Source organism: Triticum aestivum, chromosome 4D, assembly GCF_018294505.1.
Source record: "Triticum aestivum cultivar Chinese Spring chromosome 4D, IWGSC CS RefSeq v2.1, whole genome shotgun sequence".
Classification (NCBI taxonomy): domain Eukaryota; kingdom Viridiplantae; phylum Streptophyta; class Magnoliopsida; order Poales; family Poaceae; genus Triticum; species Triticum aestivum.
Window position 1 is genome coordinate 332,769,689 of NC_057805.1, and position 26,084 is coordinate 332,795,772.

The 26,084-nt window shown below is 47.6% G+C and overlaps 1 protein-coding gene across 12 annotated transcripts; it reads right to left on the bottom strand.

Annotated features, from left to right (window-relative positions):
- Positions 1–708: 708 nt before the first annotated feature.
- Positions 709–2,893, bottom strand: LOC123097725 (uncharacterized). 12 transcript variants are annotated; one of them, XR_006447429.1, is made up of 6 exons: positions 2,643–2,893; positions 2,133–2,282; positions 1,925–2,015; positions 1,450–1,573; positions 1,211–1,349; positions 709–1,130 (listed from the first exon to the last, which is right to left on the bottom strand). XR_006447429.1 is itself a non-coding variant. In XM_044519543.1 (4 exons), the coding sequence occupies exons 1-3, from the start codon at positions 2,760–2,762 to the stop codon at positions 1,974–1,976; spliced, it is 312 nt and encodes a 103-aa protein (XP_044375478.1). In that variant the 5' UTR covers positions 2,763–2,893; the 3' UTR covers positions 709–1,573; positions 1,925–1,973. The 12 variants fall into 12 exon arrangements, 5 of the variants coding, with proteins under 5 accessions (XP_044375478.1, XP_044375479.1, XP_044375477.1 ...); XR_006447426.1 differs by lacking the exon at positions 1,211–1,349; XR_006447427.1 differs by having other exon boundaries at positions 1,211–1,573.
- Positions 2,894–26,084: the final 23,191 nt, after the last annotated feature.

The window sequence follows — 26,084 nt, forward strand, 5'->3', positions numbered from 1 at the left end:
CTATAAGTACCATAAATTAAAAATTGCATTAGTTCTGACTCAAGGGACAATAAATTTGCAAAAACAATTGTAGTAGTAAAAGTTCGGAGGAAGAAAACAACTTCATAAAGGAAAAAACCACAAGTTCACAACTACAAAAGTTGTATGTTCAAACATGACGACTCAGATAAGTTTGGGGAAAAACTTAAACAAAAGAAAAACCCACGAAAATTCAAATGGTAAAAGTTCAAGCTGCAAAACGCGAGAAGTCCAAAACATCATTGCAAAAAAATTTAAAAAAGGAAACACATAAAATATTTTCTTTTCGTAAAATATCATTCAGTTCAATGATATAAATCCATGCAAGTTCGAGGACTATGAAAACCGTAAACCATTGAAAAGTTACGAGGAAAAGCCGTACCAAAAAAAGAGAGTAAAGTCTAGTCTACAAAAACACGCTCAGTACAAAACTATACGGACATCAGTTCAAGTACTTTTTTCGGAACCATTCAAAATTACTCTATGAAAAGTACCTCCTCTGTACAAACACACAAAGAGATCAGTACGAGTGCCACCGCGAGCGCCGCTGTCGTCGATCGCGCCCCGGCGCCCATCATCGCGCCTACGGTGGGGCCTAGGTTGCCAGGAGGGAGGCGGGCAGGTGGAGGGATCGGCCGCGAGCAGCTCGGTCAACGCTGGAGTGGCCAACGAAAAGGGAAGAGAGCGGGAGGGAGCTCCTATTTACTCTTTTAATAAAAACGATCAGTTCAACGAAATGACAGCATCAGTACAAACCGCTCGAATTCATCAGTTCAACAATAGTAACACGATGGCCTGATGAACTGCTAAAAAGAATAATATCCCCCTTATAAAAATACAATCAGCCCCCCTATGATTTTACGATCATGTCCTTGCAATTGTGCCCCCTCATAAAAGTACAGTCAGCCCCGTGTAAAAGTACGACCAAGTGATTAGCAAGCCCACCCTCTCATCTGTGCGCTCCTTATTGATCCGATGGCCCAAGAGTTGAGTTTCCAGATTTTCACTGAATCAGCGTTTTCACATGATCCCTGTCCCTCTGCTGGTTTCGAGTCACCCTTTAGAAGATGCATCGGCGCGGCCTCTCCAGGATCTCGCCGCACCTCCGTCCCCTGCCATGCATCAACTTCCTCTTAGCCCTGCACAGATAAGCAATATAGTACGCGGCATCTGCTTCATGTACTGATTGAACCTATATGGCGTCATAGTCTTATTGCCACAACATCCTCATAGCCCTCCACCTGATGGTAGAACAAGCACTACCAGAATCATGGTAACCCTCATATGTGCCTCGACGGAGTGGAGGCCAGGATCAGAGGGTCCATGACATGCTGTCCATGCCGAGGGTGAACTTCACACAAAATTGCATAACCAAAACATCGCTAGCTAGCGACATGCACACAAGAAAGAGGTCGAGACAAGGAACTGTACCTTTTGTGAAGGAAGCTTGCTCAAACTCAGCCTTCTCGTTGTTAAATCTTTCACTCTATTATAGGCTATTCTCAGCTTCTTGTTTGAGCTTCCCAACTGATTTTGTCTTCTTGACAACTTCTTCCTGAATAAGAAAGCTAACACCTTGGTAAATTCGGACACTCTGTCTACAATATAGGATTAATCAAGTTCAGCTATATCCTGACAAACAATTTATCACACAATCATGGCTATATATGTACTTCTCTTCAGTATATTTTATATCTAATTATGGATGCAAGTATGGGCTGTTGAGCGACGCACCAACCCATCTAGTTAAGTGATATTTGCGTAAAGTGAATGAACTTCTAGTGAAATCTCATTGTTAAAGGAAATGGGTAGCACATCAGCCCACTTGCACCTAGACATACATTGACAAGTACTCAGAGAATATCACAGAACTATGAACAGCAGAGGTGAGAGCAAAGGGGCGTACACTCAAACATATATCTTTACAGAAAACTGCAGTTTTTCAACAAGATATTTTAGTAACGGGGCATCCAACCGAACCACACCACCCTTTTTTCCTGCAAACATAAGTAAAATGAACCTCAAGAGCAAATCACTAGCGGACTGCATTTGCACTTCCATTTATCTTCAGAAAAAACACAAAATAGAGAACTGCAGCAGACGACGGCATGAACCTCGCTGTGCTTGCAGGAGGCCGTCGGGGGGCTGCTGTCGTCTTCTTGTCCCTGGAACTGCCGCGGCTTCCTTCTCATTGGCCGTGGGCAACCGCCGCCAGAGTCGCGGACTTCTTCTTCGTGTCTGGCGGCTGGAGAGACGGAGAATACCTACAGGGGCCGGGTGTCAAATTTGGGCTTTTAAGCTGATGAACGGTCGGTGGCGTCGGGTGGACTGCAGCGTTGGGGTGAGGAACGGCCAGAACGGAGCTCCGCCGGCCACCCGGCCACGGGCTCAAAATCGGGAGGCTCCGGGGTCGCGCGCCCGGCCAGAACGGAGCTCCGCCGGACACCCGGCCACGGGTTCAGAATCGGGAGGCTCCGGGGTCGCGCGCCCGGCCAGAATAGAGCTCCGCCGGCCACCCGGCCATGGGCTCGAAAGCAGGAACCGGGCCGGCCGCTCCACTCGCTCGGGAAAGGCGGGGAGGAGGAGGAGAAGGAGGAGGAGGAGGGGGAGTGGAGGGGGCGTACGAGCATGAAGTCGTTCGAGTAGCCGAGAATCTTGGGCGCGTCGACGTCCTGGTGGACGATGTCGCCGCCGGCGTCCGCCCTCGCGAGCGCCGCCGCCGTCGCCCGCGCCCCGGCGCCCATCGCCGCGCCTAGGGTGGGGCCTGGGTTGCCGGGAAGAAGGCGGGCGGGTGGAGGGATCGGCGCAAGCAGCTCCGTCGACGGCTGGAGTGGCCGGCGGAACGGGGAGAGCCCTTTTATTTGCACTTTTAATAAAAAACGACCAGTTCGACGAAATGACATCATCAATACAACCGCTCGAATTCATCGGTTCAAAAAGATAACAGAATAATATTCTGTTACGCGTAACAGAATAGCCCAGATGTATATATATATTTAGCATGGATGACTATCGGTCCGTCGAGTCTTTTTTTTTAAACTCTCAGCTCACGTGGTGTATATATTTGACCGTTGGTGATGATCGCTCCTCCCTTCATCCTCGAGTGCATTAAACCAAAATGTCTAGCACACGGGAACGAAGGAGAAGCGACCCCAGGACAACAGTCAGCATTCTTCTTCTCTCATATATGGTGGACACACTCCCTCAGTGATTTTTCGACCGTCGGTGATGGTCGTTACTCCTCCTTCCCCTAGTGCCTAACAAAGGTCGGTGATGGTCGTCACAAGGAGAAGAAAGAGAAACGACCCCCACGACAACAGTCGGGTTTCTTCCTCTCTCATATATGGTGCAGACTTTGTCCCTCACTCATTTTTTTATTGTCATGTATGGAGCCTCGATAGACTTAAAGTCAACCCGAAATGTCGTTTAATTATCTTTCTAGAAAATCAAGGCCACTCGATATTTCCTACATATTCTAGCACAAGTCATGCCAAAATTCACGGAAAAATTCGGCATGACCTTTGCTAAAAAAGGACATATCGAACGCCTGAAATTTGCGGGAACGGAAATTAATCAACACTCCGGCAAAACATACGCCACTCAGAGGTGTTACCTGCAAACATGGCCACTTGGGCAAGCACATATCCTATTTGCTTTCAAACTTGATGGTCATTGCATTTCAATGGTTGAAAATATGAACAAAAACATTTCAAAATATCTTATAGGATTCATATTGACATGGAATAATTGCTTTAACTAAAAATGTAAACTAGTTCTATTAATTTTCGTACTAAAAATAAAATAGTTGTATTAATTCAACCAGTTCAATTTAGCACTTACTATAAATAAAAATAAACTAGTTTTTACTAAAAATAAACTAGTTCAACTAGTTCTATTAATTTTCTTACTAAAAATAAACTAGTTCTATTAATTGAACTAGTTCTTACTAAAAATAAACTAGTTCAACTAGTTCTATTAATTTTTCTTATTACTAATTCTATTAAACACTTACTAAAAAACAGTAAAAAAACTAGTTAGATGAACTCTAAAATTTAACCCTAACTAATTTGATGAACTCTAAAATTTAATGAACCCTAACTAATTTGATGAACTCTAAAATTTAACCCTAACTAATTTGATGAACTCTAAAACTAATTCTATTTAACAACTATTGCCCTAATTTGCATCTAATTTGATGAACCCTAACTAATTAGATGAACTCTAAAATTTAACCCTAAGAACCCTAGCTAGGCAGAGGTAGGGGAGGAGGTGGAGGAGGGCATACTCACCTCGGGCGCCGGCGGAGTTAGGGAGAGAGGCACGCAACGTCGAGGAAGGGGACAGGGTCGGGGTCGGGGCGGCGGGCGCACGGCGGAGGGCGGCGATGTAGGGGGTGTCGAGGTCGGGGTCGGGGCGGCGTCGACGGCGTTCGGAGGGCGACGGGAGAGTGCGCGCGGCGGGCGAGCGATGACGACGGTGACAACAGACGCGGGAGTTCGATTTGGGGAAGTGGCCGTGGGGAAGAAGAACCGCGCGTGGTTAAGTCAAAAGTAGCAGTAACGCGTTCCAGGAAAAGCGCTACTGCTACGTTAGCTATAGCTAAATTAGCTATAGCGCTGGATGGAAACAAGCGCTACTGCTAAGATAGCTATAGCGCGTGTCCAGAAAGCCCGCTGCTGCTACGCCTTTCTCCTTTATTTTTCTTTTTCATTTATTTTCATTCACATTTTCTTTTTTTCCTTCCCCTTTTTCTGTTTCTTTCATTTTCATTTACTTTTTTATGTGTTTTCATTTTATTTTCCTTTCCTTAGCAGTAGCGCTTTCTGCGTAAAACACGCTACTACAATAGTCTTAGCAGCAGCGCGCTTTTCCTAAGCATGCTACTACTATTGCTAGCCTGTCGAGAACAGTAGGGGAATTATAGTAGTAGCGCTTCTTTCGCGAGACGCGATACTGCTATAGACTTAGCTGCAGCGCGTTTATTTCACACGCGCTAGTGGTAAATTGTAGTAGCGCTTCTTTTTAGCCCGTGCTACTGGTAAGTTTCTGTGTATAAGGTTTTCCCTAGTAGTGCTCCACTGAACTTTGCAAAACTTGGTAACCTTGCTGTGACTAACTCGGCTGGAAAACTTGAGAATCTTGACTGGTTTCTCTTCGTAGGTCAGATCATTATCCAACTGAATTGCTTTAGTGGCACTGTATCTCTCAGAGGAATGTCGGTCATCTCTGCATGGCACTTCTTCAACTGGGAAACGTGAAACACATCATGAACTCCTGACAATCCTTCGGGTAATTCCAACTTGTAAGCAACTTCTCCCATGCGTTCCAAAACTCTGTATGGTCCCACAAAACGCGGTGCTAGCTTTCCCTTGACTCCAAAATGTTTAACTCCTCGAAGTGGGGACACACGAAGATATGCTCTGTCTTGACTTCGTAGGCTACCTCCTTTCGTTTAGTATCCGCATAACTCTTCTGTCTGGACTAGGCTATCTTGAGAATGTCCCGAATCAACTTAACCTTCTATTCAGAATCTCTGATTAAGTCTGGTCCTAACAACAGTCTATCTCCAACTTCATCCCATGATAATGGTGTCCTGCACCTCCTTCCGTACAAGGCTTCGAAAGGGGCCATCTTCAAACTGGCTTGATAACTGTTGTTATAGGAGAACTCTGCATAGGGCAAATTGTCATCCCAACTAGATCCATAATCTAGCGCACAGGCTCTCAACATGTCCTCCAGAATCTGATTGACTCTCTCGGTCTGTCCATCTGTCTGTGGATGAAAGGTTGTACTGAACTCTAGCCTAGTACCTAAAGTTTCATGCAACTGATTCCAAAATTTTGAGGTAAACCGTGTTCCTCTATCAGATACGATGGTCCTCGAAACTCCATGCAGACATACGATCCTGGTCATGTATATCTTCGCCAACTTAGCACTCGTATAAGTTGTCTTTATCGGGATGAAATGGGCTACTTTCGTCAAGCGATCGACTACAACCCAGATAGAGTCATAGCCTGAACGGGTCCTGGGTAATCCAGTGATAAAATCCATGCCAAGTTTATCCCACTTCCATTCGGGTGCTGGTTTCTGATGCTCTGCCTTAACTCTCTGACATACATCGCATACTGCTACATACTCTGCAATATCCTTCTTCATTCCTGTCCACCAAAACTTTCCTTCAAATCCAGATACATCTTGGTGTTGCCTGGGTGAATCGAGTAAGGCGAATCGTGAGCCTCCTGAATAATCAACTTCCTGATCTCAGGGTCATTAGGCACATAAATACGATCTTCAAACCATAAGGTGTCGAGCTCATCCTCACGAAATCCTTTAGCTTTTCCTTTGATCATCCTTTCCTTTATCTCAGCAATCTCCTTGTCCGTCTTCTGGGCTTCTCTGACCTTACCCAACAAAGTGGACTGAATTTCCAATGCTGCAACATAACCTCTCGGAACTATCTCCAAGCGTAGCTCTCGAAGGTCGTCTGCTAACTCCTTAGGTAATCCTCCGGTTATGAGCGTGTTAACATAACTCTTGCGGCTCAATGCGTCTGCTACGACATTGGCCTTTCCTGGATGATAATGCAATCTCATATCATAATCCTTTATGAGCTCCAACCATCTCCTTTGCATGAGGTTCAACTCCTCCTGCGTGAAAATGTACTTCAAACTCTTGTGATCCGTATATACATCACAATGGTTACCGATGAGAAAATGTCTCCATGTCTTGAGCGCATGCACTACGACTGCTAACTCCAAATCATGTGTAGCATAATTCAACTCATGAGGTTGAAGCTGTCGTGAGGCACATGAAACAACTCTTCCATCCTGCATAAGCACACCTCCAAGTCCTCGATGTGAATCGTCGCAATACACTTGGGAATCCTTGCGTATGTCTGGGAGAATCAGCACTGGGGCTGTAACCAAACATTTCTTCAACTCCTGAAAATTGGCCTCACAATCCTCAGTCCATTTGAACTTGGTGTCCTTCTTCAATAACTCCATCATGGGCTTCGCAATCTTGGAAAACTTCTCATTAAATCTCCGATAATAACCTGCGAGTCCAAGAAAACTTCTGATCTGTGACGCCCCCGATTTGACCGTACACTAATCATGCACGCAAATGTGTACGATCAAGATCAGGGACTCACGGGAAGATATCACAACACAACTCTAAAACATAAATAAGTCATACAAGCATCATAATACAAGCCAGGGGCCTCGAGGGCTCGAATACAAGTGCTCGATCACAGACGAGTCAGCGGAAGCAACAATATCTGAGTACAGACATAAGTTAAACAAGCTTGCCTTAAGAAGGCTAGCACAAGCTGGGATACAGATCGAACGAGGCGCAGGCCTCCTGCCTGGGATCCTCCTAACTACTCCTGGTCGTCGTCAGCGGGCTGCACGTAGTAGTAGGCTCCTCCAGTGCCGTAGGAGTCGTCGTCGACTGTGGCGTCTGGCTCCTGGACTCCAGCATCTGGTTGCGACAACCAGGATAGAAGAAAGGGGAAAAGAGGGAGAAAAGCAACCGTGAGTACTCATCCAAAGTACTCGCAAGCAAGGAGCTACACTACATATGCATGGGTATATGTGTAAAGGGCCATATCAGTGGACTGAACTGCAGAATGCCAGAATAAGAGGGGGATAGCTAATCCTGTCGAAGACTACGCTTCTGGCAGCCTCCATCTTGCAGCATGTAGAAGAGCGTAGATTGAAGTCCTCCGAGTAGCATCGTATAGCATAATCCTACCCGGCGATCCCCTCCTCGTCGCCCTGTTAGAGAGCGATCACCGGGTTATATCTGGCACTTGGAAGGGTGTGTTTTATTAAGTATCCAGTTCTAGTTGTCATAAGGTCAAGGTACAACTCCGGGTCGTCCTTTTACCGAGGGACACGGCTATTCGAATAGATAAACTTCCCTGCAGGGGTGCACCACATAACCCAACACGCTCGATCCCATTTGGCCGGACACACTTTTCTGGGTCATGCCCGGCCTCGTAAGATCAACACGTCGCAGCCCCACCTAGGCTCAACAGAGAGGTCAACACGCCGGTCTAAATCCTATGCGCGCAGGGGTCTGGGCCCATCGCCCATTGCACACCTGCACGTTGCGAGGGCGGCCGGAAGCAGACCTAGCCTAGCAGGCGTTCCAGTCCAATCCGGCGCGCGCCGCTCCGTCGCTGACGTCAAGAAGAGCTTCGGCTGATACCACGACGCCGGGATACCCATAACTACTCCCGCGTAGATGGTTAGTGCGTATAGACCAAATGGCCAGACTCAGATCAAATACCAGATCTCGTTAAGCGTGTTAAGTTATCCGCGAACGCCGACCAGGGCCAGGCCCACCTCTCTCCTAGGTGGTCTCAACCTGCCCTGTCGCTCCGCCACAAAGTAACAGTCGGGGGCCGTCAGGAACCCAGGCCCACCTCTACCGGGATGGAGCCACCTGTCCTTTCAGCCCCCTCATCAGAATCACTTGCGGGTACTCCTCGAGCCGACCCGACTTTAGTCACCACATGTGTCATGTATATAATGTATATAGTATATACCCGTGATCACCTCCCGAAGTGATCACGGCCCAGTAGTATAGCATGGCAGACGGACAAGAGTGTAGGGCCACTGATGGAACACTAGCATCCTATACTAAGCAGTAGGATAGCAGGTAAGGGTAACAACTGTAGCAACAATGACAGGCTATGCATCAGGATAGGATTAACGGAAAGCAGTAACATGCTACACTACTCTAATGCAAGCAGTATAGAGAAGAATAGGCGATATCTGGTGATCAAGGGGGGGGGCTTGCCTGGTTGCTCAGACAAGAAGGAGGGGTCGTCAACTCCGTAGTCGAATACACGAACATCGGCAGCAGTCTCGGAGTCTACCGGAAAGAAGTAACGGAGGGGGAACACAATAAATAACAGAGCAATCAAATGTAACACAAAGCAAGACGCGGCGATACGTTGTGCTAGGGGTGACCTAACGTAGGGATAGGTGATACCGGCGAAAGGGGAAACATCCGGGAAAGTATCCCCGGTGTTTCGCGTTTTCGGACAGATGAACCGGAGGTGAAATGTTACAGGTTTGCTATGCTACGGATGTGTGGCGGACGAACGGGCTGCGTATCCGGATTCGTCTCGTCGTTCTGAGCAACTTTCATGTTGAAAATAATTTAATCCGAGTTACGGATTAAAAGATATGATTTTCTAAAGATTTTAATAATTTCTGGAATTTAATTAATTATTTAATTTAATTCGAAAATGGATTTATGACATCAGCATGATGTCATGCTGACGTCAGCAGTCAACATTGACCGTTGACCTGGTCAACCTGACAGGTGGGTCCCACCTGTCAGTGACTGTTAGTTAATTAACAGCAGTTAATTAATTATTAGGCTAATTAATCTTACTTAGTTAATATTAACAGGATTAATTAAGTTAATTAATTATCTTAATTAATTAATTAATTTTACTATTTATTTATTTATTATTTATTATTATTATTATTATTATTATTATTATTATTATTATTATTATTATTATTATTTCTTTTAAATATCGATCTGGGGCTAGGCCCCACATGTCATTGGCCCATCTGGCCAGGGCGGGGGGCCCTGTGGTCAGTGACCCAGGGTGGGGCGGCGGCTGTGGCTGGCCAGCCACGGCTGTGCCTCGCGCACGCGGCCACTGGGCGAAGCCAGGGCACGGCGAGGCCGGAACGGGGCCAGAGCGGGCGCGTGGGCGCCGGCGCCCGACGCGGCCAGCAGGGGAGGGGGAGGAAGGGGTCGGCGCGTGGCCCGTGGCCGGGGCCGGAGCAGCGGCGTGGCGGGGCGAGGGGACAGGGCGGCGCGGCGGGGCGAGCAGGGGCATGCCGGACGGGGCGTGGTACACGGCGCGGCGACGGGAGGAAAGGGAGGAGGCGGGAGGCGGGGCCTCACCGGCGATGGAGGGAAGAGGGGGCGACGTGGCTCGTTGTAGCCGTTCAGGGAGGAGGACGGGGACGCGTGCGTCGACGGAGTCGAGGCGGACGAGCTCCGGGTGGCGGCGAGAAGCGACGGCGGGGTCGTCCTCGGGCGCTGGGGGTCGGCGGCAGGCGACGGTTCCTCGGGCGCGGTCGCGCGGGCGAGGTGGGGCTCCGGCGCGGCAGGGGATCGGGCGTGGGGTGCTCGGCGACGATGGAGAACGAGAGGGAGTGGGGGGGGTCGTGGCGGAGGAGCTCCGGCGAGGCTCCTCCGGTGAACGGCGACGGCGATGGCGGTGCGGCGTCGCGACGAGACGGCACCGGGCGGCGGCGGTGAGCGGTTCCCCCTCGATCCCGATCCAATCGGGGGAGAGGGGGGATATTTCGGGGGTGGGGGAGTGTGGGTGTCGGTGGGCGAGTGGGAGGAGCGGGGGGAGGTTATGGCGGCGGGTGGGCCGGCCTAGGTGGTGGCCTGGTGGGCCGAGGCCGTTCGGCCAAGTTGGGCCACGGCCCAGTGGGGGGGGGTTGCTTTCTCTTTTTCTTTTTTTTTGTTTTGTTTTCTGTTTTCTTTTCTTTATATATTTTCTTTTCTATTTTATTCTTTTAATTCCTGTTTTATAAAATATACATACAACTCCTAAATTAATGTTATAATTTATTCTACTGCCCCAAAAAGTTTGACACCTAATTAAAATAGTTTGCATTATTATTACTTTTAAAAGGCATGTAATTAATTGTCACAGCTGCTGTTTTAATTACTTTAGAGCCTTTAAACATTTTATAAAATTGTGGTTTCTCCACAATAATTACCTATGCATTATTTGGCAACACCCCAACATTTTAGTTTTAATATTTGAAAATCTTTACCGTTTGACTTTATTTTAAGTTTGAATTTCGAATCGATTTTGAACTAACACGAGATTAACAACAGTAACCGTGGTGACGTGGCATCATTAGCAGAAGGTTACTGTAGCTTAATTATCCGGGCGTCACAATTCTCCTCCACTACAAGAAATCTCGTCCCGAGATTTAGGAGCGGTTATAAGGGGGAAGGGATCTGGTTACGAAATTCTAACGATTCTTCTCGGTCATAGTTGCTCTTCTCGAAGAGGTCGATCCATTACGTTGATGTCTTCAGTCCTCTGCTTCAGGTCATCATGATGAAGCTGGCATCCTTTCTTCGGGAACTCCATCGTACTTACGAAGGACAAGGGGTAACTTCGGAATAACAGTCCTCTGAACGGTTGACTATCTGGTTGATAACATCGGGGAAGGTGGCGGAAAGTAACTCTCGAATGGAAATTTAAGACAATATCGAGAGCAAAGTAAGTAGGTACCATGAGAAGTTTCGAGCGGGTGAATCGTTTGTTGCCTGAAACAAAGTGTGAAAGGGGGTTCAAACAGCGAGAGTAAGTATTGCGTCTGATACTAGAATAGATCAGTAGGACGGTGGTCCGTGAATTACATACGAGGCCACGCGCGATGAATAAATTTGGGAACAGGGGGTGCACAGGAGAGTCAGGTTTGATCCTGTGGAACTGTGGGTTATGGGCCCACCATGTGGGTTAAAGTAGGAAGGGCGGTGACATCTTGCACGATCATGATAGCAAGGCATGTCAGAGGGTAGCCTGTCAGTTATATGTCAGCAACATCGTCGGTACCAAGGGCGAGGGACGAAGAGAACCATTTTCCTGCTCGTTGAAACGAGGCGGACCACTAGGCAAAGTTCCCGTCCATCGGTGGTTACCGAAATGTCACCAACAATAGTAACAGGGTATTACTGACAGAGTTGTACACCGAGGTGTTTACATAAGCAGGAGAATATTACTGCTTAGTTCATATAGATCACCAGAAAGGTTAAACCAAACAATGGAAAGGAAAATATGATTATCAGATTAAACAGAAGAATGGAAAGGAAAATGTGTTTAAACACATATTTCAAGGGTATATCCTTCCCAAGGACAAGCAGAGCATGATATCCATGACATGATATAATGTAGAAAACTCTTTAGGTGCGGGAGAGAAATTTCATGACATTACCCATACAACGGTGTTTGGATAATTGAGCAGGAAACAATTAGCTTTGGGTTTCAAATGTTCCTGTTGAAAATCAGAGTACCATAGACATGCTTCGAGATAGCATTGACATGGTCAACAGGTGAAGATCAGAATTTGGAAACAAAAAGGATCCATCAGGAACAACTTATAGAATAAGTCTTACAATTTCCTCATGGAAGAATAGCTAACCTTGCTAAAAAGGAAAACTTATAACAATAGGTCCTCTGGCCAGGTGTGTTAGGCATGACATCACCTTACCGGGTCATAAATAGACCAATGTTACAACTCTTGGAAATATGTTCCAACCATCATATCTGACCGAGATTCAGATCTGATAGGTGTCAGGATACCTTAGACTCAGGATGTCTGAGAAGAAAAGTGCAACACAAATTGATGGGATGACATAGTAAGATTCTCGGGAAATGAACTATGAAAGCAAGTTCCGAAACAAGAGTTCATCATTATACCAAGGAGAGGGTTAGGAGGTGGCTGATGGACTCAGCGACAATTCCTCGAGATTTCCAAAAAAGGATTTCCACAACTATGTGAACGAGGAGATAACATTAGCTAGATCGAATGACTTAATGATGTATGCTCGAGGAAAACATACACAGTTAAACATTGGTTGAAATGTGCACCCGAAATATGGGCTAGGTAGCACGATCAATGTTCGAATGATGATTCATTAAGCCATAGACGTAGAATGAAACTATAGACCAATAACTTCAAAGCAATAGGGTTGCTAGAAGTTTAGAATCTACACATCACAGACCATTTGTCGGTATTTCGTTTAGAAAATACACGGGGATCAGAAAACAATTGGAGATGGCGAGAAGTATTACTATATCAAGAATTCTCAAGAGGTGGAGAAATTCTCACAATATCCTTGACATAAGATATGGTAATACTCCAAGGTAGAACATAACATAAGCTGGTTAGCAAGGAGCTCCATAACATGATCAAGTTTGTGATGAAAGGAATGTAAGGATGTGGTCGATGGTAACTCAAATTACCAAGGAACGAGGATGGCACTTATCGTCAAGAATTCCATTGATATCCTGGAAGGAGTCAAAATGTTGATGATGATCACGACATTTTGTTGTCGAGGGGATCCACGAAGAAACAATTGATCAGCGACAACATCAAGCAAAAGGATTGATGCAATAAAAGATTATTGGAGCCACAGATACTACACAAACTCGGGGTCAAGTTTGTTGTTCGAGGTGAAACGATAGGACGAGGAAAATCGACGTAAGCTTAGCTCATCGTTGAAAGTGGTGCTCCGGGAATAAGGACAGGTAGCACAGTTAAAATCATCAAGATAATGATATAGCCAAACAGGCTAGGAATGGCGTGATCGGGTACAAACTCGTACTTAAGGAAGATTACTAAGAGTTGTTGAACCGTAGTGCGGACTCGGTTCAGTTATGGGTGTCTTTGCGTGATTAATAACTCAGAGCCCGTGGAAAATTGGAATCAGTGAGAATGTAGCACTTGATGAAGAACTCATAAGAAGTTATGCAGTTCCATGATAATCTCGAGACACCAGGGGGAAATACTCGATGATAGATCAAGGTAGAGGTTGGTCTAGGGTATTGCTTTGCAGAAGACAAGTGCTCAAACTTGCACGAGAAACGGAATCAAGGAGAAACATGGTCAGAACCACGATTGCAAAAGGCCAGATCCCAGATATAAGATGAACTTATACCAAGGTAATAATTAATTTAAGAGAAGCTTTTAATGATAAGATCTACATCGTATCCATGGGCATGAACACGAAGTTCAAGGTCGACTCCCACTTCTTCACTGTATAACCTTCCATTCACTTCTCGCGTTCGATGAAGTTGTAGTGTTGAAATTTTATATGGCAAAATACCAGAAGAGTATGACTCATGAAAACATTCGAGTTCACACATATTAAGGAAGGCATAGGTTCAACCCGTCAGGGTATCGTGGAAACATATACCACCAGCTTCAATAGTAAATACCACCAGCTCGAAAACAGAGCATGGTTGAGAAAACAGAGGATACAATTTACCAAAGTCATTATATACCCATGGAAAGGCTCACAAGGTTATTCAATATGAAGGACACTGTCGGATAAAATCCAACAAAGGAACCGATGGTCCATAAGGGATCTGATGTGAGCATCGGTACTCGACCAGAGGAAGAAGAATGCAAGGAGATCTGATTATACAAACAACTGACTAACTCAAAGTTCAAATGCAAAAGAATTATGATTTCCAAATCAGGGGGGTCAGAAGCAACGCTCTGATCAAGGATGGATAAGTTGAGTAGGCTTAGGGGTACAATCGATGGCAATTTGATAGGTCGAGATCCAGCTCACGTTTAAAATGACGTCTGAGCCGGAAGGATGAATTCTAGGATATGATTGAGGATTGCGAGCATTCGCAACAAATTGAATCAATGGACTCAAAATGATAATGACAAGAGATGCCAATAAGATTACGAGACTTATGGGATTAACCATAATGCAAGTAAGCAAGAATTTCAAGAGCAATAGGCTCCTGAGGATTTTCGGAAGATCGAATAGTATTTTGAACACTTTTGTGAAATACTTGAATCAACTGGGGATGAGCGGATACTCGGTAAGTGCGAGAATTATCCGTAGGGGTATTCAGGTGACAAAGAACAGCAAGGCAGTAAGCTCAAGGATTCTCGGAACAACAGAGATAATTTCGGGGTATCTTGTAATAACAAGATCAACTGGGAAACATTGTATGAATGGCGAGTATACGTGGTTATCCATAGGAGTTTATCGATGAAAGGGAATTGCAAAAGCGATGAACACAAGTTCTCGGGTTATCAGCGGAGAGTATCTTCAGGGTCTTCACGTGCAGCAGACGATCATCAGTAATAAGGGGCTCTCCGGGTGAAAGTGATAACGAGATCCTAATGTTAGATTTAGCAAAATTCACTTAACCCGAATAGAAGAGAGATCAGAGTCCCAGAGTATAGGTTGAGGAATAAAAGATCCTACTACCACCCAATGGCGACGTGGGCCCGTAAGCCACACAGCCATGTTAGTAAAACAGTTTTCACTGACTAGACTCGACTTCGGCCAAGGAGTTGGAAAGGGGGATTCCTACACGCAGTTGGCTCTGATACCAACTTGTGACGCCCCCGATTTGACCGTACACTAATCATGCACGCAAATGTGTACGATCAAGATCAGGGACTCACGGGAAGATATCACAACACAACTCTAAAACATAAATAAGTCATACAAGCATCATAATACAAGCCAGGGGCCTCGAGGGCTCGAATACAAGTGCTCGATCACAGACGAGTCAGCGGAAGCAACAATATCTGAGTACAGACATAAGTTAAACAAGCTTGCCTTAAGAAGGCTAGCACAAGCTGGGATACAGATCGAACGAGGCGCATGCCTCCTGCCTGGGATCCTCCTAACTACTCCTGGTCATCGTCAGCGGGCTGCACGTAGTAGTAGGCTCCTCATGCCTAGATCGTCGTCGAGGTGCTCTAGCTCCTGGACTCCAGCATCTGGTTGCGACAACCAGGTAAAGAAAAGGGGAAAAGAGGGAGAGAAGCAACCGTGAGTACTCATCCAAAGTACTCGCAAGCAAGGAGCTACACTACATATGCATGAGTATATGTGTAAAGGGGCCATATCGGTGGACTGAGCTGCAGAATGCCAGAATAAGAGGGGGATAGCTAATCCTGTCGAAGACTACGCTTCTGGCAGCCTCCATCTTGCAGCATGTAGAAGAGAGTAGATTGAAGTCCTCCAAGTAGCATCGTATAGCATAATCCTACCCGGCGATCCCCTCCTCGTCGCCCTGTTAGAGAGCGATCACCGGGTTATATCTGGCACTTGGAAGGGTGTGTTTTATTAAGTATCCAGTTCTAGTTGTCATAAGGTCAAGGTACAACTCCGGGTCGTCCTTTTACCGAGGGACACGGCTATTCGAATAGATAAACTTCCCTGCAGGGGTGCACCACATAACCCAACACGCTCGATCCCATTTGGCCGGACACACTTTCCTGGGTCATGCCCGGCCTCGTAAGATCAACACGTCGCAGCCCCACCTAGGCTCAACAGAGAGGTCAACACGCCGGTCTAAATCCTATGCGCGCAGGGGTCTGGGCCCATCGCCCATTGCACACCTGCACGTTGCGAGGGCGGCCGGAAGCAGACCTAGCCTAGCAGGCGTTCCAGTCCAATCCGGCGCGCGCCGCTCCGTCGCTGACGTCAAGAAGAGCTTCGGCTGATACCACGACGTCGGGATACCCATAACTACTCCCGCGTAGATGGTTAGTGCGTATAGACCAAATGGCCAGACTCAGATCAAATACCCAGAACTCGTTAAGCGTGTTATTTATCCGCGAACGCCGACCAGGGCCAGGCCCACCTCTCTCCTAGGTGGTCTCAACCTGCCCTGTCGCTCCACCACAAAGTAACAGTCGGGGGCCGTCAGGAACCCAGGCCCACCTCTACCGGGATGGAGCCACCTGTCCTTTCAGCCCCCTCATCAGAATCACTTGCGGGTACTCCTCGAGCCGACCCGACTTTAGTCACCACATGTGTCATGTATATAATGTATATAGTATATACCCGTGATCACCTCCCGAAGTGATCACGGCCCAGTAGTATAGCATGGCAGACGGACAAGAGTGTAGGGCCACTGATGGAACACTAGCATCCTATACTAAGCAGTAGGATAGCAGGTAAGGGTAACAACTGTAGCAACAATGACAGGCTATGCATCAGGATAGGATTAACGGAAAGCAGTAACATGCTACACTACTCTAATGCAAGCAGTATAGAGAAGAATAGGCGATATCTGGTGATCAAGGGGGGGGGCTTGCCTGGTTGCTCAGACAAGAAGGAGGGGTCGTCAACTCCGTAGTCGAATAGACGAACATCGGCAGCGGTCTCGGAGTCTACCGGAAAGAAGTAACGGAGGGGGAACACAATAAATAACAGAGCAATCAAATGTAACACAAAGCAAGACGCGGCGATACGTTGTGCTAGGGGTGACCTAACGTAGGGATAGGTGATACCGGCGAAAGGGGAAACATCCGGGAAAGTATCCCCGGTGTTTCGCGTTTTCGGACAGATGAACCGGAGGTGAAATGTTACAGGTTTGCTATGCTACGGATGTGTGGCGGACGAACGGGCTGCGTATCCGGATTCGTCTCGTCGTTCTGAGCAACTTTCATGTTGAAAATAATTTAATCCGAGTTACGGATTAAAAGATATGATTTTCTAAAGATTTTAATAATTTCTGGAATTTAATTAATTATTTAATTTAATTCGAAAATGTATTTATGACATCAGCATGATGTCATGCTGACGTCAGCAGTCAACATTGACCGTTGACCTGGTCAACCTGACAGGTGGGTCCCAGCTGTCAGTGACTGTTAGTTAATTAACAGCAGTTAATTAGTTATTAGGCTAATTAATCTTAATTAGTTAATATTAACAGGATTAATTAAGTTAATTAATTATCTTAATTAATTAATTAATTTTACTATTTATTTATTTATTTATTTTAAATCATTTATTATTATTATTATTATTATTATTATTTCTTTTAAATATCGATCTGGGCTAGGCCCCACATGTCATTGGCCCATCTAGCCAGGGCGGGGGCCCGTGTGGTCAGTGACCCAGGGTGGGGCGGCGGCTGTGGCCGGCCAGCCACGGCTGTGCCTCGCGCACGCGGCCACTGGGCGAAGCCAGGGCACGGCGAGGCCGGAACGGGGCCGGAGCGGGCGCGTGGGCGCCGGCGCCCGACGCGGCGAGCAGGGGAGGGGGAGGAAGGGGTCGGCGCGTGGCCCGTGGCCGGGGCCGGAGCAGCAGCGTGGCGGGGCGAAGGGACAGGGCGGCGCGGCGGGGCGAGCAGGGGCATGCCGGACGGGGCGTGGTACACGGCGCGGCGACGGGAGGAAAGGGAGGAGGCGGGAGGCGGGGCCTCACCGGCGATGGAGGGAAGAGGGGGCGACGTGGCTCGTTGTAGCCGTTCGGGGAGGAGGACGGGGACGCGTGCGTCGACGGAGTCGAGGCGGACGAGCTCCGGGTGGCGGCGAGAAGCGACGGCGGGGTCGTCCTCGGGCGCTGGGGGTCGGCGGCAGGCGACGGTTCCTCGGGCGCGGTCGCGCGGGCGAGGTGGGGCTCCGGCGCGGCAGGGGATCGGGCGTGGGGTGCTCGGCGACGATGGAGAACGATAGGGAGTGGGGGGGGGTCATGGCGGAGGAGCTCCGGCGAGGCTCCTCCGGTGAACGGCGACGGGATGGCGGTGCGGCGTCGCGACGAGACGGCACCGGGCGGCGGCGGTGAGCGGTTCCCCCTCGATCCCGATCCAATCGGGGGAGAGGGGGGATATTTCGGGGGTGGGGGAGTGTGGGTGTCGGTGGGCGAGTGGGAGGAGCGGGGGCAGGTTATGGCGGCGGGGTGGGCCGGCCTAGGTGGTGGCCTGGTGGGCCGAGGCCGTTCGGCCAAGTTGGGCCACGGCCCAGTGGGGGGGGGGTTGCTTTCTCTTTTTCTTTTTCTTTTTTTGTTTTGTTTTCTGTTTTCTTTTCTTTATATAGTTTCTTTTCTATTTTATTCTTTTAATTCCTGTTTTATAAAATATACATACAACTCCTAAATTAATGTTATTATTTATTCTACTGCCCCAAAAAGTTTGACACCTAATTAAAATAGTTTGCATTATTATTACTTTTAAAAGGCATTTAATTAATTGTCACAGCTGCTGTTTTAATTACTTTAGAGCCTTTAAACATTTTATAAAATTGTGGTTTCTCCTCAATAATTACCTATGCATTATTTGGCAACACCCCAACATTTTAGTTTTAATATTTGAAAATCTTTACCGTTTGACTTTATTTTAAGTTTGAATTTCGAATCGATTTTGAACTAACACGAGATTAACAAAAGTAACCGTGGTGACGTGGCATCATTAGCAGAAGGTTACTGTTGCTTAATTATCCGGTCGTCACATTATCTCTCCCACCGAGGTGGGTGCCAACCGTTTAGTGACAAAAGCAACCTTGGTAGGGTCTACTGCTATTCCTTCTCCGGATATAACATGTCCGAAAAATCCAACTTCCTTCAACCAAAACTCACATTTGCTGAACTTGGCATACAACTGATGTTCCCTGAGCTTCTCAAGAACCAAACGCAAATGTTCCTTATGCTCTTCTTCATTCTTGGAGTAGACCAAAATGTCATCAACGAAAACCATGACGAACTTATCCAAAAACTTCATGAACACCTTGTTCATCATACTCATGAAATAGGCAGGGGCGTTAGTCAAACCAAATGACATAACTGTATCCTCATATAGCCCATACCTCGTGGTAAAGGTTGTCTTAGGTATATCCTGCTCTTGGATCTTCAACTGGTGATAACCTGATCGGAGATCAATCTTGGTGAAAACCTTAGCTCCTTGTAGCTGGTCAAACAAATCATTGATCATCGGCAGAGGGTATTTGTTCTTGATCATCACCTTATTCAGCGCACGATAATCAACAACCATCCTTAAAGATCCATCCTTCTTCTCCACTAGAAGCACTGGGGCTCTCCAAGGTGATGAACTTGGTCGAATATAACCTTTCTCCAGTAACTCCTTGATCTGCTTCTTAATTTCCTCCAGATCATTTGCGGGCATCCGATACGGTCTCTTTGATATTGGTCCGGTGCCTGGCAATAACTCAATCAAAAACTCAATGTCCCGATCCGGTGGCATGCCTGGTAATTATTCTGGAAATACATCGAGAAAATCCTTCACCACTGGTACTTCCTCCTGAACAACTCCTAATAAGGAATTCACCTGAATCCTCCTCGGCGCATGCCTAGACACATACTTGATCCTCTTTCCTTCCAGGGTGGTGAGAAGAATTGATTTACTGGCGCAATCGATGTTTCCCACATACTTGGATAGCCAATCCATGCCTTGTATCACATCCAATCCTTGTGACTCCAGGACGATCAGGTCGGTGGGGAAAACATGTCTACCTATGGTTACTGGCAACTGAGAGCATCCCCTACTAGCCATATACTCCGCTCCTGGGGAACTGATGTCTACTACGCAACCTTCTTCTTGTAGACATTGTTCGGCCTCCAAGTGCAGAGGTTTGTAGGACAGTACCAAATTTCCCTCAAGTGGATGACCTAAGGTTTATCAATCTGTGGGAGGCGTAGGATGAAGATGGTCTCTCTCAAACAACCCTACAACCAAATAACAAAGAGTCTCTTGTGTCCCCAACACACCCAATACAATGGTAAATTGTATAGGTGCACTAGTTCGGCGAAGAGATGGTGATACAAGTGCAATATGGATGGTAGATATAGGTTTTTGTAATCTGAAAATATAAAAAGCAGCAAGGTAACTAATGATAAAACTGAGCACAAATGGTATTGCAATGCTTCGAAACAAGGCCTAGAGTTCATACTTTCACTAGTGCAAGTTCTCTCAACAATAATAACATAATTGGATCATATAACAATCCATCAACATGCAACAAAGAGTCACTCCAAAGTTAGCGGAGAACAAACGAAGAGATTATTGTAGGGTACGAAACCACCTCAAAGTTATTCTTTCCGATCAATCCATTGGGCGATTCCTAAACAACCCTAGAATTCGTAGTAAAATAACACCTTAAGATACAAATCAACCAAAACCCTAATGTCACCTAGATACTCCAATGTCACCACAAGTATCCGCGGATATGATTATACGATATGAATCACACAATCTCAGATTCATCTATTCAACCAACAAAAAAAACTTCAAAGAGTGCCCCAAAGTTTCTATCGGAGAGTCAAGACGAAAACGTGTGCCAACCCCTATGCATAAGTTCACAAGGTCACTGAACCCGCAAGTTGATCACCAAAACATACATCAAGTAGATCACGTGAATATCCCATTGTCACCACAGATAAGCACATGCAAGACATACATCAAGTGTTCTCAAATCCTTAAAGACTCAATCCGATAAGATAACTTCAAAGGGAAAACTCAATCCATTACAAGAGAGTAGAGGGGGAGAAACATCATAAGATCCAACTATAATAGCAAAGCTCGCGGTACATCAAGATCGTGCCATATCAAGAATACGAAAGAGAGAGGGATCAAACACATAGCTACTGGTACATACCCTCAGCCCCGAGGGTGAACTACTCCCTCCTTGTCATGGAGAGCGCCGGGATGATGAAGATAGCCACCGGCGATAGAGTCCCCCTCCGGCAGGGTGCCGGAACGGGCTCCCGAGAGGTTTTTGGTGGCTACAGAGGCTTGTGGCGGCGGAACTCCCGATCTAGGTTTCTTTTCGGGGGTTTCTGTATTTATAGGAATTTTTGGCGTCGGTCTCACGTCAGGGGGGTCTCCGAGTCATGCACGAGGTAGGTCGTGAGGGAGTCCTGGATTAAGGGGTCCTCGGACAGTCGGACAATATACTTTAGCCAGACTGTTGGACTATGAAGATACAAGATAGAAGACTTCGTCCCGTGTCTGGATGGGACTCTCCTTTGCGTGGAAGGCAAGCTTGGCGATTCGGATATGTAGATTCCTTTCTCTTTAACCGACTTTGTGTAACCCTAGCCCCCTCCGGTGTCTATATAAACCGGAGGGTTTAGTCCGTAGGACAACAATCATAATCTCATAGGCTAGACTTCTAGGGTTTAGCCATTACGATCTCGCGGTAGATCAACTCTTGTAATACTCATATTCATCAAGATCAATCAAGCAGGAAGTAGGGTATTACCTCCATAGAGAGGGCCCGAACCTGGGTAAACATTGTGTCCCCCGCCTCCTGTTTACCATCAGCCTTAGACGCACAGTTCGGGACCCCCTACCCGAGATCCGCCGGTTTTGACACCGACATTGGTGCTTTCATTGAGAGTTCCGCTGTGACGTCGAAGATAGGTTTGATGGCTCGCCTTGTTATCAAGAACAACATCACCTCCGGGGCAGCCCTGGCCTCAGGCCAAACCCTCCGGCTGGGCGGCTTTACTATGACCGCCCGTTCGGCCGTCGCGCCGACGATGACTTCTCGGGTCATCGAAAATCGCCTCCGCATCAGCTCAGAACACTCCGAACAGATGGATCCGACAGAGTTGTCGTCTTTAAAAAAACTCCTGGATCACATCGCCGCCTTGGGAGTCGCTACGGACTATGATCGGATCGGGCTTAAACCCAATCAGAGAGAAATTGAGTCTCCACCGATCACCCATCAGATAGCAGTAGTGGAGGAGCAGTGCGACGACTCTTCCTCTATATTGAGGATGAACTATGTTCGGATTTCCAGCTAACAGAGCCGGATACCCGCCCTCGGGCGGACACGCCCCGTATTCCGAACCTAGAGTCGGACTGTGGGCCGGAAAAATTGGTTGATATTCCGGAGGCCGAGCTGTTAAGCTCGGAAATTTCTCAAACTTCGGATCCCAGATTGGGCTAGGGTTCGGACTAAAAAACACCCGCCCACCCAGACACAGGCGATCTTACCCACATCAGACAGCAGTCCCAGGAAACGGTCCATCACTTTTGGGCCAGATTCCTCCTTGTCAAGGACAGGATCAAAGACTGCCGCGATGAAGACGCAATCTCATTATTCCGCAAAAATTTCACGGACGAGGGAATCCTCAATGCAATCAACTGCCGTCATGTATCACACTTTGTTGACTTGGCAACAATAGTATAGAAGTACTGTGCAATGGAAAGCGCTTGGAAAACTGAGGCAGTCTCTTGGGAGCCACCGGTTTCCACTAAACCCCTTGTCCGGACAAAAAGGATGCACCCCCGTCGGTCGCCTGATCCAATAACAAAAAAATCAAAGCCCATTACGGGGCGCATAACCGTTTTGGAGGGATGGCTTGATAGGCTATGCAAAATACACACAACAACGGATACCATACCAACCCACAACCTTAGAGCATGTTGGATACTCCGGCAGGTGGCCAAGAGCGGCGAGGATCTCCTCACCAAAAATACCGCAGAGCAACATCCCACGGAAGACAACAACCCTACAGTACTGACAGTCATCGAGACTTTCGCCTCAAACAATAGGCATAAAAGGGCACTCCGCAGCCTAGCTGAAGTCTGCCAAGTTGCAGCAATAAACCCCTGGAACGACACTGCCATAACTTTCAATGCCAGTGATGAACCAAAATTCAGAACAGTCCGGGCACCAGCCGCATTGGTCCTAAGTCCAATTGTGGACGGCTTTCGGCTCACCAAAGTGCTCATGGACGGCGACAGCGGACTAAACCTCATTTACGAGGAAACTCTCAAGAAAATGGAAATAAACAGGAGCCGCATTGAGCAAAGTGGCACGACCTTCCGAGGAATTATTCCCAGTCAGGAGGCGCGATGTGCGGGTAAAATCACACTTGATGTGGTATTCGGCATGCCGAAGAATTATCGGTCCGAAGAGATAACCTTTCAAGTGGCCCCTATTAACAGTGGATATCACGCCCTTTTAGGGTGAGATGCATTTGCAAGCTTCCAAGCTATACCCCATTACGGGTACATGAAGCTCAAGATGCCCGGGCCCAATGGAATCATCACCCTTGCCAGGGTCCGGACATAGCACTCCGCGCCGAAAACAAAACCGCCGCCTTGGCCCTCGAGGCATTGTCCGAAGCCCTCGCGGCCGAAGAATTAACCGCGTTGCGCTCCACGGTGGATAGGGACGACGTGGTCCTCGATAAGCGGTCCAAATCCACCGCCTTTAAACCAGCAGACGAAATAGTCAAATTCCAGGTCCACCCGACGGACTCCACTAAGACATCATCCATTGGGGCACAGCTGGACCCCACGGTTGACGCCGCACTGTGGGTGTTCCTACGCGAAAACTGGGACATATTCGCCTGGCACCCTTCTAATATGCCAGGGATCCCACGCAGGCTGGCCGAACACAGCCTAAACATACTGAAGGGATATAAGCCGGTCAAGCAAACATTACGACGCTTCTCCGAACCTAAACGACAAGCCATGGGAGAGGAGCTAGCCAAGTTACTCGTGGCCGGGTTCATCAAAGAGATAAAACACCCGGACTGGCTAGCAAATCTGGTAATGGTACCAAAGAAGGATAAATCCTGGCGCCTATGTGTCGATTTCAAAGACCTTAACAAGGCCTGCCCCAAGGATCCCTTTCCCCTCCCTGCATCGATCATATTATCGATGCTACCGCAGGACACGACTCACTGTGTTTCCTCGACGCATACTCCGGATACCATCAAATCAAGATGAAGGAGTCCGATCAGGCCGCAACGGCATTTATCACCCCATACGGGCCTTTCTGCTTCAACACCATGCCTTTCGGGCTCAAAAACGCCGGTGCCACCTATCAACGCATGATTCAAACATGCCTGGAGAAACAAATCGGCAAGACAGTTGAAGCATACGTGGATGACGTAGTCATCAAAACTAGGCACGTCGAATCCTTAATAGACGATCTGCATCTCACATTCGACAACCTCCGAACATATGACATCAAGCTCAATCCGGAAAAGTGTGTTTTCGGCGTTCCCGCTAGAAAGCTTCTGGGGTTCATCGTTTCTAATAGAGGAATCGAGGCAAACCCAGCCAAAATCTGAGCTTTGTCACAGTTGGCTACACCAACAGACCTTAAACAAGTCCAAAAATTATCCGGATGTGTGGCAGCTCTAAGCCACTTTATCTCCAGACTAGGAGAAAAGGCATTGCCACTCTAACGCCTTCTCCGACGCACCGATCACTTCGAGTTGACGGACGTGGCAACGGCCAGATTGGAAGAAATAAAGGCTCTTCTAGCAAGCAACCCAATCCTGGCCGCGCCAAACGTCGGTGAACCCATGTTATTATACATATTGGCCACACACCAAGTCGTGAGCGCGGTGCTCGTCGTCGAACGACAGGAGGACGGACACAAATTCCTGCTTCAGAAGCCGGTGTACTATGTATCCACTGTCCTCACACCATGCAAATCCCGTTACCCACATTACCAAAAAATAGCGTACGCGGTCTTCATGGCAACCCGGAAGCTACGGCACTACTTTCAAGAGTGCTCAATAACGGTGGCCTCCAAAGTACCACTCAATGACATAATAAATAACCGTCACGCTATAGGCCGGATTGCCAAGTGGGCCATTGAGCTCCTCCCATTCGACATATCATACAAACCACGCCAGGCCATTAAATCTCAAGTATTGGCCGACTTCGTCGCCGAATGGACAGAGGCCGAACTCCCTAAAGAGTACGACACATATTCCAACTGGATCATGCATTTTGACGGCTCCAAAATGCTGGCAGGCCTAGGGGCAGGCATTGTCCTAACATCCCCTACTGGAGATACTGTTCAGTACGTCCTACAAATATTATTCACGGACTCCAACAATGCAACCGAATACGAAGCCTTATTGCATGGTCTTCGGATGGCCATCTCCATGGGCATAGAACGCCAAGAAGTGCACCGGGATTCAAACCTCGCAATATCCCAAATAAATGGAGACTTCGATGCCAAAGATCCGAAGATGGTGTCTTACCGTAACGCCGTTCTCAAAATGTCGGCTCGGTTCGAGGGGCTCGAGTTTCACCATGTGGCTCGAGAAAGTAATCAAGCGGCAGATGTCCTTGCTCGCATCGGCGCCAACCGCGACCCCGTCCCACCTAACATCTTTCTAGAAAGGCTTTTCAAGCCATCCGTGGTGTGGCAAGGGGAGAGCGGCAATACCAATCCGGATCCGAATACAACCCCAGATTCCGAACACACTGACATTGTCGGGGGCTCAGCCACCGAAATTACACCGTCGGCCCATCTCATCATGGCAGTCATCACCCCATGGACCGAACCTTTCTTGGCCTACCTTAATAGGCGAGAGCTTCCTGAGGATCAGAATGAGGCATGCTGCATTGTGCGGCGCTCCAAAGCCTACAAGGTTCACGAGGGAGAACTCTATAAGAAAAGCGCTACCGGAGTACTTCAACGGTGTATCTCCGAGGAAGAAGGGCGACAGCTCTTGGCTGAAGTTCATGCCGGTCTCGGTGGTCACCACGCGCGGCTCGGGCCCTTGTAAGCAAG